At 38.8% G+C, this 23,255-nt stretch overlaps 1 protein-coding gene across 2 annotated transcripts; it reads right to left on the reverse strand.

The window, feature by feature from the left end:
* Positions 1 to 415: 415 nt before the first annotated feature.
* On the reverse strand, positions 416 to 11,976 carry ash2l (ash2 like, histone lysine methyltransferase complex subunit; the record flags this gene model as incomplete). 2 transcript variants are annotated; one of them, XM_080047172.1, is made up of 17 exons in its annotated part: positions 416 to 1,118; positions 1,727 to 1,786; positions 2,211 to 2,309; positions 2,786 to 2,878; positions 3,207 to 3,400; positions 4,938 to 5,105; positions 5,926 to 6,143; positions 6,530 to 6,629; positions 7,696 to 7,716; positions 8,317 to 8,392; positions 8,778 to 8,873; positions 9,386 to 9,481; positions 9,884 to 9,978; positions 10,412 to 10,500; positions 10,865 to 11,010; positions 11,192 to 11,252; positions 11,918 to 11,976. In XM_080047172.1, the coding sequence occupies 17 exons, from the start codon at positions 11,974 to 11,976 to the stop codon at positions 1,011 to 1,013; spliced, it is 1,779 nt and encodes a 592-aa protein (XP_079903298.1). In that variant the 3' UTR covers positions 416 to 1,010. The 2 variants fall into 2 exon arrangements, with proteins under 2 accessions (XP_079903298.1, XP_079903297.1); XM_080047171.1 differs by having other exon boundaries at positions 5,926 to 6,146.
* Positions 11,977 to 23,255: the final 11,279 nt, after the last annotated feature.

A 23,255-nucleotide genomic window follows, 5' to 3' on the forward strand; every position in this document is an offset into this window, starting at 1 on the left:
AAGAGTCTTCGGTCTCAATGGGATTTACCTGTATAAATAAAGGTTGTAAAAAAACAAAAAAAAAACTAGTGTAGTTATGTTGCCCCCGTGAGGAATTTCTGAGTAATTACAACAACACTAGTCGGTGCATCTACATGAGGTAAAGCCTTCAGTGATGGCGCATGGATTTTATACCTTCTGCTGTACGTCCAGGTTTTTTTCTTAGTAGTAGAATCAACAACTGAAACGTTTCTTGGGCTCTTCTTGGGATTTTTCTGAGCTCCTGCACCAGTGTCGGGGGGGGGGGGGGGGGGGGGGGGGTGACACCAGTTTGTAAATGCTGCCATACTGAGAAATACAGAGAGAGTTTTGTGGAGCTGATAGGCTTAATCAACTTTGTTTGAAATCTAAATTCATGAATGAGTCAAACTTTGTCCATGTTGCATTTTCTTTTATTCATTTAATTATTCAACCCATAGTATAAAACACACGATAACAGTCACACATTGTAAAACAAATAAAAATTCGCAAAAAAGACTCGAACACACACACACACACACACACACCGATGGCTGCAGCATCAACTCATCCATGCGACGACTATCTGAAATGTTGATTATGTTGGGTTACATTTTTTTTTGATTTTTAGCACAAAAAAAATAAAAAAAATTTGAAGTATTCCTTTGACAATAACTTCAACATGTGCATCATTTAGAGCAGGGCCTCACAAACAAGTATAAATAAGTCAAACTGTGGAATGTCTGCTGATGGCATGTTAATTAATGTTGATATGAGGCCATCTTTAATGATCTTGCCGTGATTCTTTTTAACTTTCTTTCTTGCTAAACTTATATATAGCTTAGAGAGTTGTGATCAGGCACGTCGTATTTGAGCTGCAGTTTAGTGCTTTAAATTGGAACAGTGTGTGTGTGTGTGTGTGTGTGTGTGTGTGTGTGTGTGTATCAGCGTATGTCTGTGTGTGTGTGTGTGTGTGCGTATGCGTCTGTGCGTATTAGCGTGTGTGTGTGTGTTCATCCTTCCCATGGAGGGCTGCGTCTCCCGTCTACGTCCGTCTCCACATGGTAAAGCATGTCAGCCAGAGTGTGTTCAGTCACTGCGCCCCAACCCATGTCACTCATCTGGAAGGCAAAAAATAAGTTCTAATTCAATATCAAACAACTTTATTTATACCAAAGGGCCATTCAAATACCATACACACATCTACATATAGACACAGACAGACAGACAGACAGACAGACAGACAGACAGACAGACAGACTGATAGATAGACAGACAGACAGGTAGATGTACAGACAGAGAAGTATGTCAGATGTAACACAAGAGGGTCGGGCAAGGAGTAGTCTCGCAAAGCCAGACCAAACTACAGCAAGTAGTATGGTCTGGAAGCACTCCGTTTAGAGCCGTCTATTCGGGGGGAAACTGGGCTGGCCTGTTTTTATTTCTTTAAACCAATCACAATCATCTACGGCGGGGCTAACCCCGGGAAGCAGCCAATGGAGGCGTAGCGTTGTTTGCCGACGCCAGCGCTTAATAGACGCTGGCTGAAGTGGTCAAGCCAGACTAGGCAAGGAGTAGCCTATACAGTTCAAGTTTAAGAACAACGATTAAATAAATAAATAAATCAGGTTTTAGACAAATGATACACAAGCAATGAAAAATTACGATGAAGACAAACAGCTCAGTTCATGTTAAATAAGAGGTTTTCATTAGAAAAGGACTTTCTTACCGGTTGGTACTTGATGTCCTTTGGAGCATGTTTGAAATTTGGTCCAAAATTCACAGACACCTGAAAAATAAGAGAGAAAAGTAAAGTCTAGCAAACCTTAATTAATCACGATTAACATGGTGCCAATGCCTCTGTAAAATAGATACAAAAAAATGTTTTACAATCTCTGCCTCCCCCTTGTGGCCTAGTGAACAAAATATATAGGTGTGACTTAGTTTGGTTGGTGATCTGTAAAACGAAAGAAAATGTGAGTGTAATCATGATGCAACCAATGCTACAGGTGTTTTTTTGTGACCTAATGTGCACAGTTTAAGCGTACAGTTGAAGTAGACATAGGTTTTACCTGACAGTAATACTGTGGACTGGGGGAGAATTTGGGGGAGGTGTGTAGGGATAAAAAATTGGAGACCTCGCAATCCTAATCAAGATTTAGTCTAAAAATGTAGCGATGTTATTTTTTAGACTATATAATACATGTACTCACGGTGCAGCCCTTGTAGAGTGAGATGGCAGGGAAGTACAGGCCTTCAAACAGGTTCTCATAGGCCACACCTTGACTCACTCCGTTCTTATAGAAAATCATCTGAAACACAAGAATCCACCAGTAAACAAACAGTAAACAGTCGGGTTACAACATTCTAACTAGATTTTAAAGATGGAGTCAGTGACGCTGGAGAACGCTTGTTGTAGAAATCACTTTGTCAAATTCAGTGAATATCTCCTCACTATCCACTACCTGTCCTTACTGTGTGTGTTAACAGAAAATATCCAGTGTTAATACACCACAGCCCAGGCTCTGTAAATGGGCATGTTGCTAGATAAGGTGGCTCCTTTGTTGCATACCAGTTTACAGAGCCTAGGCTGTGTATTAACACTGGATTTTTTCTCTTAACGCACACACAGTACAGACAGATAGCGGATCATGAGCAGATATTCCAAGACAAAAAGTGATTTTGACAACAAGCGTTCTCCAGAATAACTGACTATACCTTTAACAAACAGTAAACACAGTCAGGTTTCTAGGTTTCTAAAAGTCTTTTATTTTGAAGGCGTTCTCACCTTGCTGGGCGTCATAGACTTGAGACTCTTCTCTGCTTTGTCCACATAGTCCTTCTCCTCAAAGTACAGGTAGCTCTTGAACTTGATAAGAGCCTGAAAGAGAAAGCAGATTTTAGAACAACACAGTGTAGTTTCCACCAACGCAAACCTGGTTCTAGTTCTGATCAATGGGAGTTGCTTAGCCAAGGCGATCCAGTGTTTTCAGTACATATGTCAATGATAATAAATCAAATCATTCCTTAGATTACTAATTGTAGATGCATTTTGCATCTTGTCAAATTTGTTGAGATGGTCAAAAAGTGACGATAAAGTCATATTTTGCATTTCTGCACATTACCTGTACTGTCCTGTACCTGTGCAAATGGCAATCAACATATATTCTTTCTATTATTTATTTCTATATACAGCCTATATCTCCCACCTTGTCCTTGTAGGTGTCGGGCAGAGCCTTGGCGATGTCAGTGTTGTCAGGCAGCTCTATGAAGAAGCCCAGAGTGTCTCCCTGTCCGTAGGCTGAGGAGTAACTCTTCCCTATGGACTGGTGGAAGCGCGTTCCCTTCTTACTGCGCCACGAGTAGCTGAACTTATCATAGCCCAACGGAGCCTGGAGGTTACCTGGGATAGACAGAGGGGGAAAGGGTTAAACAGAATAAATACAACAAAATAATAATGCTTATAGTGACCCCACTTAGACATTACTAGTATGCAAAGCGCTCTTTAAGGTGCGAACACACTGCACAGCGCGGCGCGGCGGTTGGCCGCGCGAATCGCAGGTTCCGCGCCGCGTGGTCATTTTGGCTCATTTGTGTCCGCCGCCGGCCGCCGCCCGATGACTCATTGAATGTACACGCCCAGTTTCTTCCCGCTATTTACATCTCTCTCATCATCGTCGTCATCCTCACTGATTTGTTTTTGTTGGGAGCGTCTCTGAAGTAGGCTATTCTGCCTTCATCATCTCTGCCATCGGCCCTTGTATTGGTCTCACTGCACCTCTCACACATTTCTCCCCGCCACCTGCCACCCAAGCTTCGTAAACACACCCACACATGCACCCACACACACATACACACACAACCCGCACACACACACACGCACGTATCGATGGCCGTGCATATAGGCTACACATTCACGCCGGCATATCAACATGTAGAGAAAACCCAAACAGATTTTCAGATGTTTAGGGAAATGTTTGGAAGTGTCAGTTGTCGTATTTAGTTTTTATTGTCTCTGCATATTCACTCATCTGCAGTACATCTTCCCTGGCTTTCTCTCCTTCTCTCTTCTATAATGTGAGTCTATTCCTTGCTCCTTTTACTAAAAGGTGTCTCATTAAACTGCTGTCATACATTTTATCGATGTGTTGGAACTTTCTCTCTCTCTCTCTCTCTCTCTCTCTCTCTCTCTCTCTGTCTTTTCCTTCTTTTTTCCCTTCATCCCTCCTTTCCCGACTGCACCGCCAGCCAGTTTCACGTGTCTTGTAGCTCAGCAGACTCACCCGAGTGACGTCGGGAGGAGCTCAACGACGGTGATTGGCTATCGCGGGGCGGCCGGCGGCGAAAAGTTCAATATTTTCAACTTCTGCGGCGGCCGCGCCGCCCCATTCGCGCCGCGCCGCGCCGCCCCTGGCCGCGTGATCCGCTCTCCGCCGGCCGGTTCGCGCGGCGGCGCTCGAAATACATTGACTTTCTATTGAAACTCGCCGCGCGGCGATGTGCAGTGTGTTCGTACCTTTACAGCTATAGTGCGTAACTTTTTTTTTTACATAAATGGACAACGGTTACATTCAAGCCATTGGCAAATGAGTTGACACAAAGTTGCTTAAGCCTTAACAGCTCCACAAAACTCTCTCTGTATTTCTCAGTATGGCAGCGCTTACAAACTGGTGTCCCGTTCCCCCCCTGACACTGGTGCAGGAGCTCAGAAAAATCCCAAGAAGAGCCCGAGAAATGTTTCAGTTGTTGATTCTACTGCTAAGAAAAAAACCTGGACGTACAGCAGAAGGTGTAAAATCCATGAGCCATCACTGAAGGCTTTACCTCATGTAGATGCACCGACAGTGCTGTTGTAATTACTCAGAATTCCTCATGGGGGGAGACAGAAGTTACGCACTATAACTTTAAACACAGTATTGCGTATTGAATAGCGTACTGACCCAGAGGTTGTGACCATCCCAGTCTGGCCGCGGTCTCTGAAGGCATCTCATCGATAGAAACCTCAAAGAACCAGGATCCTTTTCTCACGCCATGGGAGGCGCGCACCATGGAGTAACCCTTCTCCCCTGTCACGGTGAGGCGGTCGTCTGAGATCTTCAGCTGGGGGGCTGGAGCGGGGAGATAGGAAGTTGTATAGACAGTGAATGAATCTTCTTATTCAGTCAATCAATCAATCAATCTTTTCACACTTTTAACACATACAAAAATGATTGACATAATTAAAAATTATTAAAAAAATTATTTTGTTAAAATCTTAAATAAATTATATTAAAAATAAATTAAGTTCAATAAATACAATTCATGCCTAAAAAAATTATTAAAACATATCTGAATGTTATTTTATTTACATGAATTAAAAACCTTAAATAAATAAGATTGAATAAATCTGGTTAAATTAGATTCAATTTAAAGCCTAGGTAAACAAAGAAAAAAATCAATAAATACAAATAAAGAAATAAAAATAGATCAAACTTAACTATTTACATTATGATTTAATTAAAACCTTGAAAAAAATAAGAAAAAAAGTGAAATAAGTCAAAAGATTTTTTTTTTTTAAACACTCCTCCCTACCTCTGTCATGCAGAGCCAGCAGCACCCTCTCATACAGACAGGCTCTGTACAGGTCTCCAACATTATTTATCTAACTTTAATTAAAACCTTAAATAAGTAAGATTACAAATATAATATAAAATAAAAATGTATTTAAAACCCAGATAAACAAATTCTAAGACTAAAAAAACTAAAACTAAAATAAAATGTAATTAATTAAAACTATTAAAAAAAAATATATAAAAAGGTAAATTAAGTTGATCAATAAAATAAAATAAAAATCCAAAAATAAAAATAAATATTCTTGAGTTCTCCACACTGCCTAATAAAGCATGGAAAATGCCCCAAAAAATTATCTTAAAAAAATATGAGTCCTACCTCTGTCATGCAGAGCCAGCAGCACCCTCTCATACAGACAGGCTCTGTACAGGTCTCCAGGAATAGGTTTCCCCGCCCAGCAGTCCAGCTCTAGCTTCTCCGGGTCGGGCGCGTGCGGGTCCGGCTCAGCCAGGATGTAGCGGTAGCCATCTTTGTTAAAGGGATGTTCCAGAGGGTAACCATGGGGAGGGAGGCGCTGGGCTGAGAACATGGGGTCACTGCCACATGGGGGACAAGAGCACAAGTCTGATTGGTAGTTTAAAGGTCACTTTTGTTGTGTTGATTCAAAATTAAAGGTGTTACGAAGTATGCCGTCCCTGCAAAAAAAGAAAATAATTCACTACGACATAGTTTACATGGTTAAAGAAATAATTTGTCTGAAAGTTATGACTACCATCAGTGTTGGGGAGAAGTGAACTCTAGTTAGTTTAAAGTAGCTACGAGGAACTTTTAAATATTTCTTAAACAGTCTCATTTTTCCTCTGATGGTCATAAATGACCTGTAACAGCAAATGCGACCATCATTGCAAAGAATGCAATTTTCTTTGATGCGTGATTGCCATAAGGTACTTATAAAAGTCTATTCAGCGACTGCTTATCTTACCTCCTGGTTCTCTTCGTGGCTCCTGCAGCTGTTCCCTCCTGCTGCTGCTGCTGTTTACGTTTGGCCCCTCGGCCTTTTCCTGGTCCGGGGGCCAAGGCTCCTTCACAATAAAAGCACAACATATTATATTCATGAAAACTTTATTTTTTTGTTATTATTGCCAGCAATGCTAAGAGTGCCACTTGGAGCACACACACACACACAGGCGCGCCCCACACACAAACACACAGTCACACACACACACACACACACACACACACACACACACACACACACACACACACACACACACACACACACACACACACACACACACACACACACACACACACACACACACACACACACACACACACACACACACACACACACACACACACACACACACACACACACACACACACACACTGGATTAAAAAAGGAGTGAAAGCAGGTTAATAAGCGTTTGGTGCACACACAGGGAAACAGCAGGCACAAAAAGGCAGGTGTTAGTTTGCGTGGCATTTTCCACATATCCGTTCCGATTCAGATATCTAGGTTTTGGAAATCAGTAGGAAAATATAATTTTTTTTTAAATCAAGAAAACCAAACTTAAAATCAATATTTAAATTCAATTAATAAATTGAGTTAGTAGCTGTGTAATAAGCGGGAAAGTGAAAAGCGAACGGGTCACTGTCAAGAAATAAAGACAGAATCATTTGCTATACATTATCCCTTACTTAAACTATAAACTATGGAATTTGGACCGGTACGTTTTTCAGCCATGTCGGACCCAATGCTCTCACACATTTCAAGGGATTTCAGGTTATTGAGCGGTTGGTGTGCACACGTGGAAACAGAAAGCACAAAAAGGCAGCAAGGAATTAGTTTGCATGGCACACGGACGGGATGTAAGCGGGATTATGTACAGCGAACAGGTCACTGTTGAGAAATAAAGACCGTTTGTTACACATTATCCATTCCTTAAACTATGAATCAGTTGATCAGACCCAATGCGCTCACACATCTCAAGGGATTTCAGAGCTAGTTAGCGTTAGCAGCAAGATATTTTCACGGATCAAAAGGGGCAAAGCGTTGGGAGGTAGCGGGGTGCAGGGAGGGAGGCAGGACACACATATAAAAACAAACTGATCAGCTGCAGATGCTTAAAACAACCAGATATTCACCTGAGAAAGATGATCCACTTCCTGGAACACAATACACAACATCACATTTAAACTGTGCTCACTTTCTGTGTGTGTGAGGGAGGGAGGGAGTTTAGACTGACTGTTGATTGAAAACATTTATATCACTAATGTTCAAACGGACATGTTGCTTGCTACGGTGGGCCCCTTACCAGTTTACAGAGCCTAGGCTGTGTATTAACACTGGATTTTTAAGTATCAGATCGTGAGGAACGTACTCCAGAATTGTTGACTCCATCATCTTTAACAAGCCTTAGCTTCAGCCAATAACTTTACATTTGAGGCCATTTGTATAATGATTTGTTTTATATGTCAAAGTGCGTTTTAATTGATTATGGGCATACTGGCATTTGGATAATTTGAAAAATAATAATAATAATAATAATAATAATAATAATAATAATAATAATAATAATAATAATAATAATAATAATAATAATAATAATAATAATAATAATAATAATAATAATAATAATAATAATAATAATAATAATAATAATAATTAAAATAATAACAATAAATAATAAAGTACAACGTGAAACATTTACCCACTTTGCCAGAATTTGAAATGGTCAAAGATAATTTTTATATTTTTCCCCTTACCGTTGAGTCCAGCAGCAGTTGGAGCAGCGGTGGTTTGTTTCTGGTTGTCATACGATGGTCCGATGGTTCCCAGGTCCTAAAGAGAGACAGTGGCTGATATTAGACTGAACATGTATATACAGTAACATGAGTTTGTGAGATTAATTTGTGTGTTATTAATAATTATTTAACCTATAGCCAGTCGAAACAAGCTTACAGGCCGAACACAGCAACTCATATTATACTCTAAATATATAGAAACATTCTCCAGTGTCATTCTTCAGTGTATGTCAATTTGTCTCTACAAACTATCAATAAAGCTTTGAAAATGCCAAAAAAAATAATCATAAATTAAATAAATAATGATAAATCGATGGATGTTCGGGTTTGTATGCATCAAATATTTCTGATAATATTTAAGTGTTAAAATAAAAACATTATTCAGTGTCTCCAGCCTACATCTCTTCCTGTGTGGTGGTTACCTGGTCCAACAGTCCAAACTTTGGATACTCCTCCTCTGGGTCTTTGCTGCCCGGGTCGGGGTGTTCCTTCACCAGAAAAACATCTCGCTCTTTACTCTGTAAACAATACACAGAGATAATATTATATACTGAACTAATACTGCGTTCCTTTTACATTGGAAGTCTATGGTCTGAACTGGCAGTGACGTCACATCTGAGTTGACTGAGGTCCAGTTAGTGTGGTGTCTGGACAATCAGTCATTTCAAGTTGATGCGAAAGTTTACTTTTCTAACTTTTAAATTGAAGTTAAGGGTTTTAAGAACAATTTTAGTTCGAGTGTCAAGAAACCAGACCACATTTTTTATTTTTTTAACCCACAATCGAAATAATGTATTTTTGAAGGTCTTAATTCAGATTTTAAAAAAAAAACATTACCCATATACGGACCGCCCCACACTAAGTAGACCAAGTGAGAAATTTCAAGAGAGCATAAATGTTTTGCCTTTAGCGATCACCTTGGATTAGCCAATGTTAGCAATACCAGTTGATAACAACACTCTATAACGTATTTTGTGCATTTCGAATAGGATAGCAAGCAACACATCTCCAGATAGAAACTGAGCGTTACCATTGTCTTGACGATGTTGTTGGGCCAGGTGAGCTTCCCCGGTCTCTGGCGCGTTGTCATGCACTCCCAGTATTTATCAATGAACGGAATGATGTCCTGAAGAGAGAGAAATACAAAATCACACACACACATATTTCAAGAGGTTATAAAGTATTCAAAAACGACATAAGTAGCTTAAAGTAACACTTTAAAACGTTATATATTTTCTAAGAAGCTTGTTGTTGCATAATTACATCTGTTGTGTCTTAAGAAACTTACATTTTTATGCATGACAATAATTCAAATTTTTTTGAGCTTGGAGAATGCATCCAACCAAAGTTTAAAAAACAAAAACATACATATTGAGAAGGCAATGTAATAATTTAAAATCTTAAATCAGTATATCAGCTCATGATAGCAATGCTCCATTATAACATTAACTTTCCTTAAAGTCATGTTCATTTGAAAAGCCAAGGCTGTCACAAACATTAATCAAAGGGCTGTAGATGTGATGCAAACCTTGTCTTTGGAGAACATGGTCTTTGGATGCTCCTCCTGTGTTCTGGATCTCCATGTGAGGTTAGCGAGCGCCGTGAGACACATCTCCTTCAGATCTGACACACAACAAAGTAATAATGGTTTATTAATGAATTACCTTTTAACATAAGGCTTAAAACTACTTGTGTTAAAAGGTGGAGTCAGTGATTCTGGAGAACGCTTGTTGTCACTATCACTTTCAGTCAAAATCAGTGAATATCTCCTCATGATTCGCTACCTGTCCGTACTGTGTGCACAGAAAAATTATCCAGTGTTAATACACATCATAGGCTCTGTAAACTGGCATGTTGCTTGCTGCGTCGGTGGGCCCTATTTGTTAACATACAGTTTACAGAGCGTAGTAGGCATTGTATTAACACTGGATTTTTTCCCCCCAATACAGACAGGTAGTGGATCATCAAGCAATCTCCAGAATCACTGACTCCACCTTTAATATTGAATTAAATTATGTTAATTTTATGATAGTTCGTAAGAGAGACAGAAACCTACTGGCTTGTTTCCTGAGGAAGTAAGTGTTGCCGCTGTGATGACACACGTTGCAGTGAAACACGTAGTTGGTCATGAAGGGAAGACAGGTGCTGTGGAGAGGGAGGAGAATGAATTATGAAAACTGTAAGAAAAAAATCAAAATGTTATACTTTCCCCAAAACATTCAGCCCTATTGTAAAGTTGAATACCTGCTGATGTTTCAGGGATAATCAGTGGGTGTGACAAAACGATACAAGATACTGGATTCACGATAACGAGATCACACTATATTTTTGCGCTCTTTATACTCGAAAAATATTCTTGTATGGGTTTTGCTGTGATATCCCAAGACAGTTTTCAACTCAACGAGAAATCTCCTGTCACAAAAATGTTGGTCACACCGCTAGAGATCATCAAACAATCTCTATATAGACAGACACACACTCTTTCTGTATTTCTATACTATGTACATACGCGGTGTCGATGGCGAACGTGTCAGCAGTGAACCACTTCATACAGAGCGCACACTGCAGCTCTACGTCTCCCAGCTGTCTCCCGCTCTCCTCGTCTCCTGATCCTGTCAGAGCGTCAGCCGCCTCTGAGCCCTCGCCCGCTGTCTCCTGTAGTAAAAAAATACACATACCATTTAACATTTTGTCTATCGTAATTATTTGTATAAAAAAAAGGCAGGGACAGCAAATGTCAACACCAAAATAAGTGAACATTATTTAGCTACTGTTTCACTTTAAAAAAATAATAATAATTAAACTCAACACAGATCTAACAATTTAATTTTGTTACCATCGCCTCTTTGGATGACTCTGTATCCATGCTGGTGGGAACTTCCCCAAATGGAGCGTCACTGAAAGTCACAAGACAGATGAAATCACATAAGTATGTAAGTATTTACACACGAGTATGTAAATAAAGGGGCCTACCTACCATAGCTAGAAACATGCCCGTTTACAGAGCCGAGGCTGTGTAAATGTGTATTTCGCTGACTCCCCCTTCAAATTAATTTTAAAAAATCATACTAAACAAGCCAAAACATTAGTTGTTTTTAAATATTAAATTCCGAAATCTGCAGAATTAATACGACAGTGTGGATGCATTACTATCTTTAGACTATTAGGCTATAGATACATGCATCCCCTATTTATTCAGCTTATCTCATTGTCAAATGTTAAAACATTCACACCAACATATGAGCCGATAAAAGCACTTAATTTAAGCAGTTGCAATGTGGATGCATTAACGTGCAGGTAGGACTTCGCTTAACACTTGCAAGATGTGTTTAAATTTGTCCGATATTTTAATGTAAGGATGTTTTGTTTCTACAAAAAGAAGCTAAAACGTTGAATGAATCTGTGAAGCGCTAAATGTAGCTAGCCCGTGTGCTAACAGAGCATTGTTTAAGCCTTGAAATAGCATTAAATACGGTTCATATTATCACGTATGATCAGGATTATAGCCTACACATTTTTAACATTTATGATATGTTAGTGTGGAAAGTGGAAGTACACAAACCCGTCTCCGGTCTCGGGTTCCGTTGTAGCAGCGATGCCCGCTTCTCCTTCAGACGCCATGTTTGAAATCAATGAAAACAAAGAAATATCGCGAGACTTCAGTTTGGGCAACAGCTTCCGGTTTTGGTGCAGTGAGGATAAACAGCGACATCAACAGGCTAAAATGTGGAATTGCAGCAATTAAAGGATGGATGGATGGATGGATGGATGGATGGATGGATGGATGGATGGATGGATGGATGGATGGATGGATGGATGGATGGATGGATGGATGGATGGATGGATGGATGGATGGATGGATGGATGGATGGATGGATGGATAGATAGATAGATAGATAGATAGATAGATAGATAGATAGATAGATAGATAGATAGATAGATAGATAGATAGATAGATAGATAGATAGATAGATAGATAGATAGATAGATAGATAGATAGATAGATAGATAGATAGATAGATAGATAGATAGATAGATAGATAGATAGATAGATAGATAGATAGATAGATAGACAGATAGACAGACAGACAGACAGACAGACAGACAGACAGACAGACAGACAGACAGACAGACAGACAGACAGACAGACAGACAGACAGACAGACAGATAGATAGATAGATAGATAGATAGACAGACAGACAGACAGACAGACAGACAGACTAATAGATAATTGGTAAATGTTCTTCATCTTCTTGAAAAAAGAGTCATATTCAAATTCTTTATTAGGAATAACCCCTTGAGATTGAACCCATGTCGTTTTCAAGGGGATCCTAAATGTAGACAATCCTCAAAGCGTGTATGCACACAGAGTGGATTGCCCTGGTGTTTATATGAGTTAAAGATGGTTGTATGGAGAAATATACAGACGCAAACAGACACGGTTTAGTCAAATAAACACTTAAATGTACATTTTGGACTTTTTATTCATACTAGTGTGAAAGAAGCTGTTATGTTATGGAAGCAAAATAGACAAAAAACTCCAAAATGTACCAGTTTTTGCCGTAGATTTAACTCCAGTATTGTCCTAGATGTTTATAACAGCATGTAATCCAGTGTTAACATGTGCAAATGTCTCCTTCTTTAGATAGATAGATACTTTACTACAGCTTTAACATTTCAATACACTGTTTACAGAGTGTAGAGCGACATAAGAAGCTTTTGTGTTGAAGCGAGACCACCCCACGTACGCTCTGAAAGTCAAACACTATTTTAAAGGTTTTGTGTTTTGTGGCGGGTAGTTCAAGCACCAGTAAAAGAATCGTCAAACACAAAGACAAGTGTGCCGACAGACAGGGCCACAAAGCAGCCGGTGGAATGCTAAGAGCGCCCCTGGGTGTCACCGTATAAAGGCCCTAAAGCTTTTTGTGAGGGAGATAAAAGTTGTGTTCTCTCCTCCTCTTTCCTCTGGAAACACAGACACACATCTGTGACGTTTGGGGGAGTGTGAGGACCTCATGAAGGAATGGGATCCTTGCTTTAACTTTGTTTAGTTATTTGTTAAAGGGTTTGAAGCAAGTGTGTAGATTTGATCTCAATATTATAAGGACACAACCAAACACCCCCCAAACAGCACAAAAAATATAACTTGGTCTATATACATATTATCTTATTATTCCTTTTCAATTTGTCTGTAGGGACTACAGACGAAAATTAGCCATGTGGCTATAATCTGGCTCAATTGTATATTGTGCACTGTCCCTGCTAAATAAACAATAAATAAATAAATAAATTCAATTCAATTCAGTTTATTTAAGAATGGGACAGTGCAAATTAATTAAACATATGAACATACATGGGTTAAAAATGCCAGAATTAGCCAAAAGGCTATTTTTCATCCCCTGACATCGATGTTAAAAGAAAACATAATGAAACAAGGTAAAAAAAACATAAACAGGACTTTTGCATCCTGTTATAACTTACAATTGATTATACATTCATGCTCCACTCAAATGCTAATGGGAAGGATTTTGTTTGAATATTGGTAGGGACAATTCTGCTATCCCGAGTCCATATTACAAATATTGTTTATGACACTTTATAATTATTGTTTTTCTGTGTTATGTATTTGTAGTGTCATATTTACTTCATTTTAGTTTTTGTTCGGAAAAAAGACAAAATTTAATTTCATTTAATTTCATTTAACTTTTATTTATCCTTGAGAGACCAATTGAGGGGTGACCCTCATTTACAATGACGTCGAGTTCAAACAAATTCAAAGGAAAAACAACAATACATTCACAATATTCAATGCAAATACATCAAATACACAACAACAGGTGAAGAGAAGAAAACAATTGAAACATTTACACAGTGGTGAAGAGGGGCAGCAATTAAAATTAAATGGGTGAAAGTACAATATAGCCTAATTAAAACAGTTACAGGTAGAGTTTGGCAGATTTAAGATAGTTTGTTTAAATTGGTTAAAGGATATGAAGGTATTTAGTTTAATTTGTTGCTGTAAGTTCTTCCAGGAGTCGGGGGCACTGAAGCTAAAAGCTGTCTTTCCCAGCTCAGACCGGGCTTGTGGGACATAAAGCATAAGCATGAAACCTAGACTAATTGGTTTGAAGATTTTTCTATGTTGGATGTGAGATTTGGAAGGATTCTCCAATCTTCAGCCCACATTCACTATTTAAACGTTATTTTTCGATAGCTTACTTGCATTAGTCACAACATGTTCAAAACTCTTCAAATAGTCAGCGACACAGAAGTCAATGCGCACCAAATTGTGTTTAATTTATCATGCTTGGCACTTTCTAAAAAGGTAAAAGGACATAGTTGCATACTACAGACTATAACAAAGTTCACTTAAACCTGCAGTGTGTAGAATTTTGGGTTTTATTTCCTAGCAGATTTTGTAGAAAATCATTATAATATCCATAAGTACTTTTAATTTAGTGCATAATAGCTGAAATTTTTTTTTAGAATTATAATTTTTCTCCTTAGAAAGAGTCTCATATATGTCCATATTTCTCCATACTTTGGACCAAGGCCTTGTGCCGCCATTTTGGAAGTGTCATAGTTGGAATGTCATCAGGTGCATTGTTTAGAATTTAGAATTGTCCTTGAAGGCCACTGTAGCTTCTGTTATTATTCTAAAGGGTTGGGGTTACCCAGGGAGCGTTGCATTCTAGAACTTTGTAGAACTTTCTTGATGATGTCATATTACACACTGCACCTTTAATATACCAAAATTCCTTTCACACAAAATGCATTCAGTGACCCCATTTACCAAAATTCAAGAGCTCTTTTCCCATTCATACTCATACAACCTGAATACTGCATACTGTGTAATATTTCTCTTTAGATATATTTTGAATTTGATACATTCTATATCAGGCTTACAACAGTGTGTACGATATATAATCACGCGCAATAATTTGGTTACATATACTCTATCAATTCTATGCCAATCTCCTAATAATTTCCCCCCTATGTGGCTCCATTTCCCCTGGTCCCTTCTAGACAAAGCCCGGGGTCAGGGAGGGTCAGACCTGCTGTAACATCTGCTAATTGTCCTGAAGGGCCGGCCACTCACTCACACACACTGATACGCACGCACACACACACACACACACACACACACACACACACACACACACACACACACACACACACACACACACACACACACACACACACACAGCATTCTATCTATCATTGTCCTGAAGGGCCGGACGACCTGGTTCTCTCAATACAAACTTCTCTGTAGGAGACTGGAACGGCAGCTGCTACACACACACACACACACACACACACACACACACACACACACACACACACACACACACACACACACACACACACACACACACACACACACACACACACACACACACACACACACCATCACTTATAAATCTCCATAGGATCATTTACCCCTAACCAAACCCCCCCGGGACCCTCATTTACATCATGAGGAAGGGTCAAGAACTATAAGCCGTAATGTGGAGATAAAGATCAGACTGTTAACCTGGATTGTGAAGTTAATGAAGCAATTTGAGGAAGATTAAAATGAGGAAGGAAGATGCAGAAAGAGGCAGGGGCTGAAAGTTACACAAATACTTTACTAAATAACAATTTGTATACCTTGATTATTTCCATTTTTAGATGCAATTTTTTAATTTTTTCTCCATCAACTTTTGTTAGTATAGTTACCTTTTAGATTATGATAGCTCAGACTTTGTCATTTCATTACAAATATAAAATGTCATGTTAGTTAACACCGGTGCTGCGTTATGAGCAATGAGACTCGATTGCAAAAAAAATTAAATAATAATATATTTTTTAAAATCTCACCAAACACGTGTGATATGTTTTGAATGTGCAGAAAGTGTTTTACAATCCAGGAGAATAAATATTGTGGCTCAATCCAGAATGCCTGAGAGCCTTACTGCTTTATATTCAATTATAATTGTGTCACTGGGAACCTGAATGTTGTCTTTTCCTTTACAGAAAAAATACATTTCCACTATACATTTATGAACAAAAATTCGGGAAATGATGTGTTTCAAGCTCAACTTGTGAAGTATAGGCTAATTTGGTGATTGTGTGTCCATACTGTATTTGTCAATTATGATGAAGCAATAGATCTATATTCTTTTGTGTTTAAACTATGATTGCCATTATTATTCTGCATACAGTGGAGTGTATGTTCTTTTCACATGTAATATATTGTTTAAATTTTCTTCCATCTTCTTACTTTTTTTGGTTAATTTATTGACTTGAGTTCTTTGTCACTGACAGTCTGATCTAGAATGACAAATAAGGTAAATTACTTCCGCTAAATGTGTCTTCAGAAGGTGATGATGAAAATCAAGTGGATCCCATTTTTCATTAAAGGCCTACTTCACCGGTTTGAATATGAAGGTGTATTGAATTCTGAAATCCTATGTAGTATAAATGTGCAAAAAAAATTAAAATCGGTTCATCCTAGCCTCAGAAAAGCCAGAAAGAGTGTTTTTTTAACCCTATATTTCTCTTTCTCGTGACATCACAGAAAGAGAAATATAGGGTTAAAAAAAAACGTACTTTGTAAATATTACTGTGATGTCACAGTAAAAGACATCACAGTAATATTTACAAAGTAAGTTTTTTTTAACCCTATATTTCTCTTTCTGTGATGTCACGAGAAAGAGAAATATAGGGTTAAAAAAAAAACCTCTTTCTGCCTTTTCTCAGGCTAGGATGAACCGATTTCAATTTTTTTCGCACATTTATACTACATAGGATCTCAGAATTCAATACACCTTCATATTCAAACCGGTGAAGTAGGCCTTTAAGCCTGTCAGCAATGCAGAGAAAAAACTTTAACAAAATGAGCTTAATAACTAATACATTGATCACCTTATTGTTTCAGCACTTAGTAAATAATAGGCTACATTAGGCTTAAAAGGTAGTCCTAGGCCAATATGCAAAATTGTTAACAATGATAGAAAAAACCTTAACATTTTCTTACACATTTCAAACTTAGAAGCAGCGGGCGTAAAGTGGCTTCAATGATCACGTGGCCCTAACCTCTCATAAAGTTGTTAGTAATTAAACATTAACCCCTTAACGCTTTGTGTGTGAGTGAACGGGGACAAATGGCACTTTCTCCTTTGAAGGGTGATAGTCCATCAATTAGCATCACAAGGCGCGTTCACGTGTCGCGCGGACTCCCGACAGCGTGACCAACTGACATTAGCAAATAACGACAAGCCATCGACACAAAGGGTTACACGCTTGCAAAGAAAGGAGGCACATTTTAACCAGATGCACTGCCAATAAATGACACGGCTCACGTGCGCGCGCACACGCACACACACACACACACACACACACACACACACACACACACACACACACTTACAGCAGACATTTACATTTCTATCACACACAAAGTTAACTACCTAAACATGAGCAATTGCAACACACACACACACACACACACACACACACACACACACACACACACACACACACACACACACACACACACTTTAACCAGATGCACTGCAATAAATAACACGGCCAGTGCGTCCAGCTGAGCGCGCGCATTTACATTTTGAAGTGCTGCTACGTCACACCGCGGGAGGCCTCCACGCGACTACAGGAAACACATAAGATGCTATTGTTCATTTTGGGAAGGTAGGGAATTTAGGCCTATTTATTAAAAGAGATGTAAATGTGAATGCTCATAGGCTTTAAGTGTGTGTGTGTGTGTGTGTGTGTGTGTGTGTGTGTGTGTGTGTGTGTGTGTGTGTGTGTGTGTGTGTGTGTGTGTGTGTGTGTGTGTGTGTGTGTGTTGTGCCTATATAAACCCATGGGAAGAGCATTGGAACAGACACGTGCGTCCACAGCTCGCCGACATGCCTGCTGCCGTCAAACTACCGCTCAAGCTCAACCACAGAACGCCTTTCTCTGTGGAAGATATTTTAGACCCGACGAAGTTTACAAGGAAAATCGACTGTGCTGAAGATGCAACAACAACAACAACAACCGGTAAGATTGTTTGTCCCATTTATCTGAAATAATTTACCAGCCTAGTCTAAAACTGGATGCACTAACAGTACAAGCCTATAGCCTATCAATGGGTCAATTTCAATATTTTGGGTGGTTTGTCATTGTGACTGTTTTGTGTATCATGTATTGGCATCAATACATTTTAGAATGCACTTCACCCTTCTCTATTGTTGTTTTTCTAAATGGGCTTTTTCATTTTTGAATTTTCAATTGCATGTTATGCATTTATCCATTTATGGCTTCACATAGTATAAAGAATCATGTCAAACTGTTGTCTACTTGTTTTGATATTTAAATATTGTCTTATTTTCAATTTAACTGAAAAATAACATCAGGATCTCAATGTGATTTTCTAAATTAAATAAATGTCTCCTATCCTCTCTTTAGCCTCTGGGTGGCGCTATAGAGCCACTCATGTCTTAATGTTATTGCCTTTGAAATGCAGTATTTTTCAGTTCTCCCCATTTCTCATTTGAAAGTAGTTTATAAGAAAAGATGGCCCACTCACTTTTGTACTGGCACACCCAAAATACTATTTCTGCCTATATCTGCCACTGCTTACACTATGTTACTTTTTTTTTTACATACATTTCCAGCTTAACTAATAGTTGATTTTCTGTTTTCATTCTAGGAGCCTCCACACACATTGATGAACCCAGAAATCACCAGCATCTTCCGCCAAGTGAAGTCTCCAGCCCGGACGAAGAGACAGATGAAGAAAATGCCCCAAAACCTCACAAATCCAAATCAAAAAGGCGTCGCGTCCGCACTGCCTTCACTCTAGCTCAACTGCAAATCCTAGAGCACAGTTTCCAGCGATGCCACTACCTGTCTGTACTCGAACGTCACACCATTTCAGCGGCCCTACGACTGTCCGAAACTCAGGTCAAGATTTGGTTTCAAAACCGACGAACGAAGTGGAAGAAGGAGCGTCAAGGCGGGGATGAAAATGGCTTCGAAATTTCGGCGCCGTCTTTGTCTAATTCGTCAAATTTTTACAGCTACGATCCAACACCGTTCTACTGCCAAGCACGCACGCCCATACAGCTGTTTGCACCTATGGCGAGACCGCTAGTGCCTTATCATTGTTATTATACATGATGATTAAATGTGCACTGAGAGACTGAGCAAGATATGGACCAAGAACAATGTAGCCAACACTGTAAAAATGAAAAAGTTTTGAGTTTTTGGGCTAAAACTAAAGAGTTTGAAGGCGAGAGGCTGCAGGCGATTAGGGTAATTTTTTTAACTTATAGATGTCATCATAAAACTTTCCCAGTTTATTACTGATATTGAAAGAATTATTTTTTGTATTACAATTTTTTTCAGCCATGTTTGAATGAATATAAATACGGCACTATTATCATTATTTTTCAGGAGAGTTGTCAAATTGCCAAATATATTTTCTAATGTAATTATGCTATAACTTATTTTAATAAATGTGTTTTATTCAATTTGTTCTCGTTTGTATCTTTTTTCATTCAAATGTATTACAGAGCAAGACACTGGTTCCAGTCAAAATGAGGTGGTAGCCCATTGTTTGTCTGTCTGTCTGTCTGTCTGTCTGTCTGTCTGTCTGTCTGTCTGTCTGTGCATCGTTTGTGTTTTAATAATGTTTTGCTTTTGAGTTATTGATCTGGGAAGTTTTACCACAGACTGGAACTGGAGAGTTTATTAACGACATTCCGACATTTTTTCTTGAAGAAAATAAAGAAGAAAAAAAAACTTCCTCGTCTAATTTTTTTCCTACAACCTTGGCCCTAATACTGTTCCGGACACATGAAATAACTTCTCTCTTAGACACACACACATGCACGCACACACACACACACACACACACACACACACACACACACACACACACACACACACACACACACACACACACACACACACACACACACACACACACACACACAGCATGCATCCTCCTGAGCACATCTGTACACCATTTAACACATTCCCTTGTCCTCAAATGACAGGGGTTTTTGAACTTTCCAAAAATTTTATGGTATTTTTTTAAGCCATATTGTTCTCAAAACATTACTGTATAATGGGGGGAAAAGACTAAAGAGACATACACATCAAGAATAAATATAATTGTTTTAGTAAGGAGGCTATTAACTCTTTTTTCATGTGCAAAAAAATATTCTTTGAGAATTCTTCACTGCAATAAATCAATTGTTAAAAAGACGAAAACATTATAGGACGTTGAAACATCAGGTTACAATCAGTTTATGACCCTAACCAACTCAAACAATGATATATTTGAAACAGATGGAGTGGGCTATTGTTACACACACACACACAAATACACACACACACACGCACACACACACACACACACACAAATACACACACACACACACACACACACAGAGGTCTCCAGTAGGAAAAAAAATAAGAGTGCGAGAAGAGAAATGAGTCACAAATCCAAATGTTTTTCATGGCGTCTGCATTATCAAACAAGACTGATACGGTTCAACTAATATCTTTTTATGTCCCAATTTTCTGCAGTACTTACAGTAAAATCCTGAAACTAACGAGTGCTGGAAGTCTCTCTGACAGACACACACACGTACGCACGCACACACGCGCACACACAGACAGACAGACAGACAGACAGACACACAGACAGACAGACAGACAGAGACACACACACACACACACACACAGACAGACAGACAGACACAGACACAGACACAGACACAGACACAGACACAGACACACACACACACACACACACACACACACACACACACACACACACACACACACACACACACACACACACACACACACACACACACACACACACACACACACACACACACACACACACACACACTGGAGTCCAGATGACACAGCTGCAGTTAGTCCGCAACATGTGCATGAGTCATTGTTACTGAACATTTCTAAAAACCAAAGTCACTCATACTGACTTTAACCCGTTCCAACCCATTTTATCATCGCACACACGCAATACATATTGTAATGGTGAATTACACTCTAAAGCTTTAGTGAGTAACTTCTGTCCTCGGAATTCTGAGGAAAAATTACAACAACACTGTCGGCACAACCTAAACATTTCTTGGGCTCTTCTCGGGATTTTTTCTGAGCTCCTGCACCAGTGTCATGGGGGCGACACCAGTTTATAAACGCTGCCATACTGAGAAATACAGAGAGAGATGTGTGGAGCTGATAGGCTTAATCAACTTTGTGTCAACTCATTTTGGGCAATAGCTTGAATGTAACCGGCCTTCATTTGGATGAAAAAGTGACGCACAATATTTTCAATTTTACAACAGGACATAAAACTTTAAACAATTATATCTTCAATAGCTTTGGCCCTATCTACCAGGCCTATGAGTAATGTTATAAAGTTGATGAAGACAAGGAGTTGTTACATAATAAGACTTTAGATGGTCTCCCCTCGGCCACTGACATCCGAAAAGTGTCTCCAGATGTTGAACTATGAAATGTTTATTCCTGAGTGAACAATCTGAGTCATGTTAGAAAGTCGACAGATCATCTCACCAAGAGGGGATGATTAAAACAATATGATTAAAAGATTATAGTCATTTAAAAGTGCTTGTGTTGTATTACACGGGCAAAAACAGAACAGAAGGTTTATGATAGAAGACTTAAAGCTATAGTGTGTAACTTTTTCTTATGAATGAATGTCGGTTATATGCAAGCCGTCGCAAAACGAATTGACACAAAGAATTTATAAAGCTCCACAAAACTCTCTCTGTATTTCTCAGTATGGCAGCGTGTCACAAACCCATAAAGATGTATCATCCAAATCTGCTGCCCCATTAAGAATTATACTGTCTCTCTCTACTCTCTTGTTTTGGTTTTCCAGCCCTCAACTCCACTGTCATCAACATTGTTTCAGCCAATAAAAAGTCACTGTACAACATATCTGCACCAGCTGACAGACACAGTTAGAGGCTACAGCTGGAGCATTTAGCTGCTAAAAGGACAGATACATGATGACACAGTAAATTCCAACTTGTGGAAACATCCACCATGCACATAAGGACATAACATATGGCTGCTGGCTGCAATATGAAATCAATTAGAGCCCTTTTTTTTTTTTTTTTCTTTACTTTTTTTTTTACTTTTCTTTAGTGGTTTTATGTTTTTTTTTTACATATGGACAAAAAAAAACAGAATAAGTAAACACAAACAATACATACACAACACCCAAACCCCTCTCCCCTCCCCCCTCCCTCACATAAACAGACAAGGAATACAGAAAAAAAGTGAAATAGATGATTAAGAAAATAAGCTACAAGTAGGAGCCCTTTCTTAAACACTGTTAAAAAATGAAAACATTAGGGAAACTAAAATTTTCAAGCCAACTGTCTGATTTTTGACTGAAGAGGCCAACCAAAATGTATCTTAACTCAGACAATTAACAACATATGAACAAATCCTTCTGTAATAACCTTCAGAATAGTGCTGAGAATGATTATGGAAAGTTTAGTTGATGAAAGTGCTTTAGAAGTGGGATTCAGAGTATTGAAGAAAAAAAAGACTAAGGTTGAGACAATGGCCTGCAGTATCTTGATTTAAAGGTCTTTGGAGTTCTGTTTTCTATCAATGCATTCCTTCACTAATGTCTAGTCCACATTAGGCCATTCTCTGGTCTTCTAGTCATATTATGAACAACTGCAAACCAAACTTAATTGTCTCAAGTCATACTATTAGTTCTAGTTCCATTTTGCAGTAGTTTGCTGGTATTTCAACTACAGTCATATTTGAATTGGGAAATTATCATCGAAGTTGTCAAATTATTATTATTTTTTGCCATTTGTTGTGTAGTAAA

This window comes from Ammodytes marinus (genome assembly GCF_949987685.1).
Source record: "Ammodytes marinus genome assembly, chromosome: 18".
In the NCBI taxonomy this organism is placed as follows: Eukaryota; Metazoa; Chordata; class Actinopteri; order Uranoscopiformes; family Ammodytidae; genus Ammodytes; species Ammodytes marinus.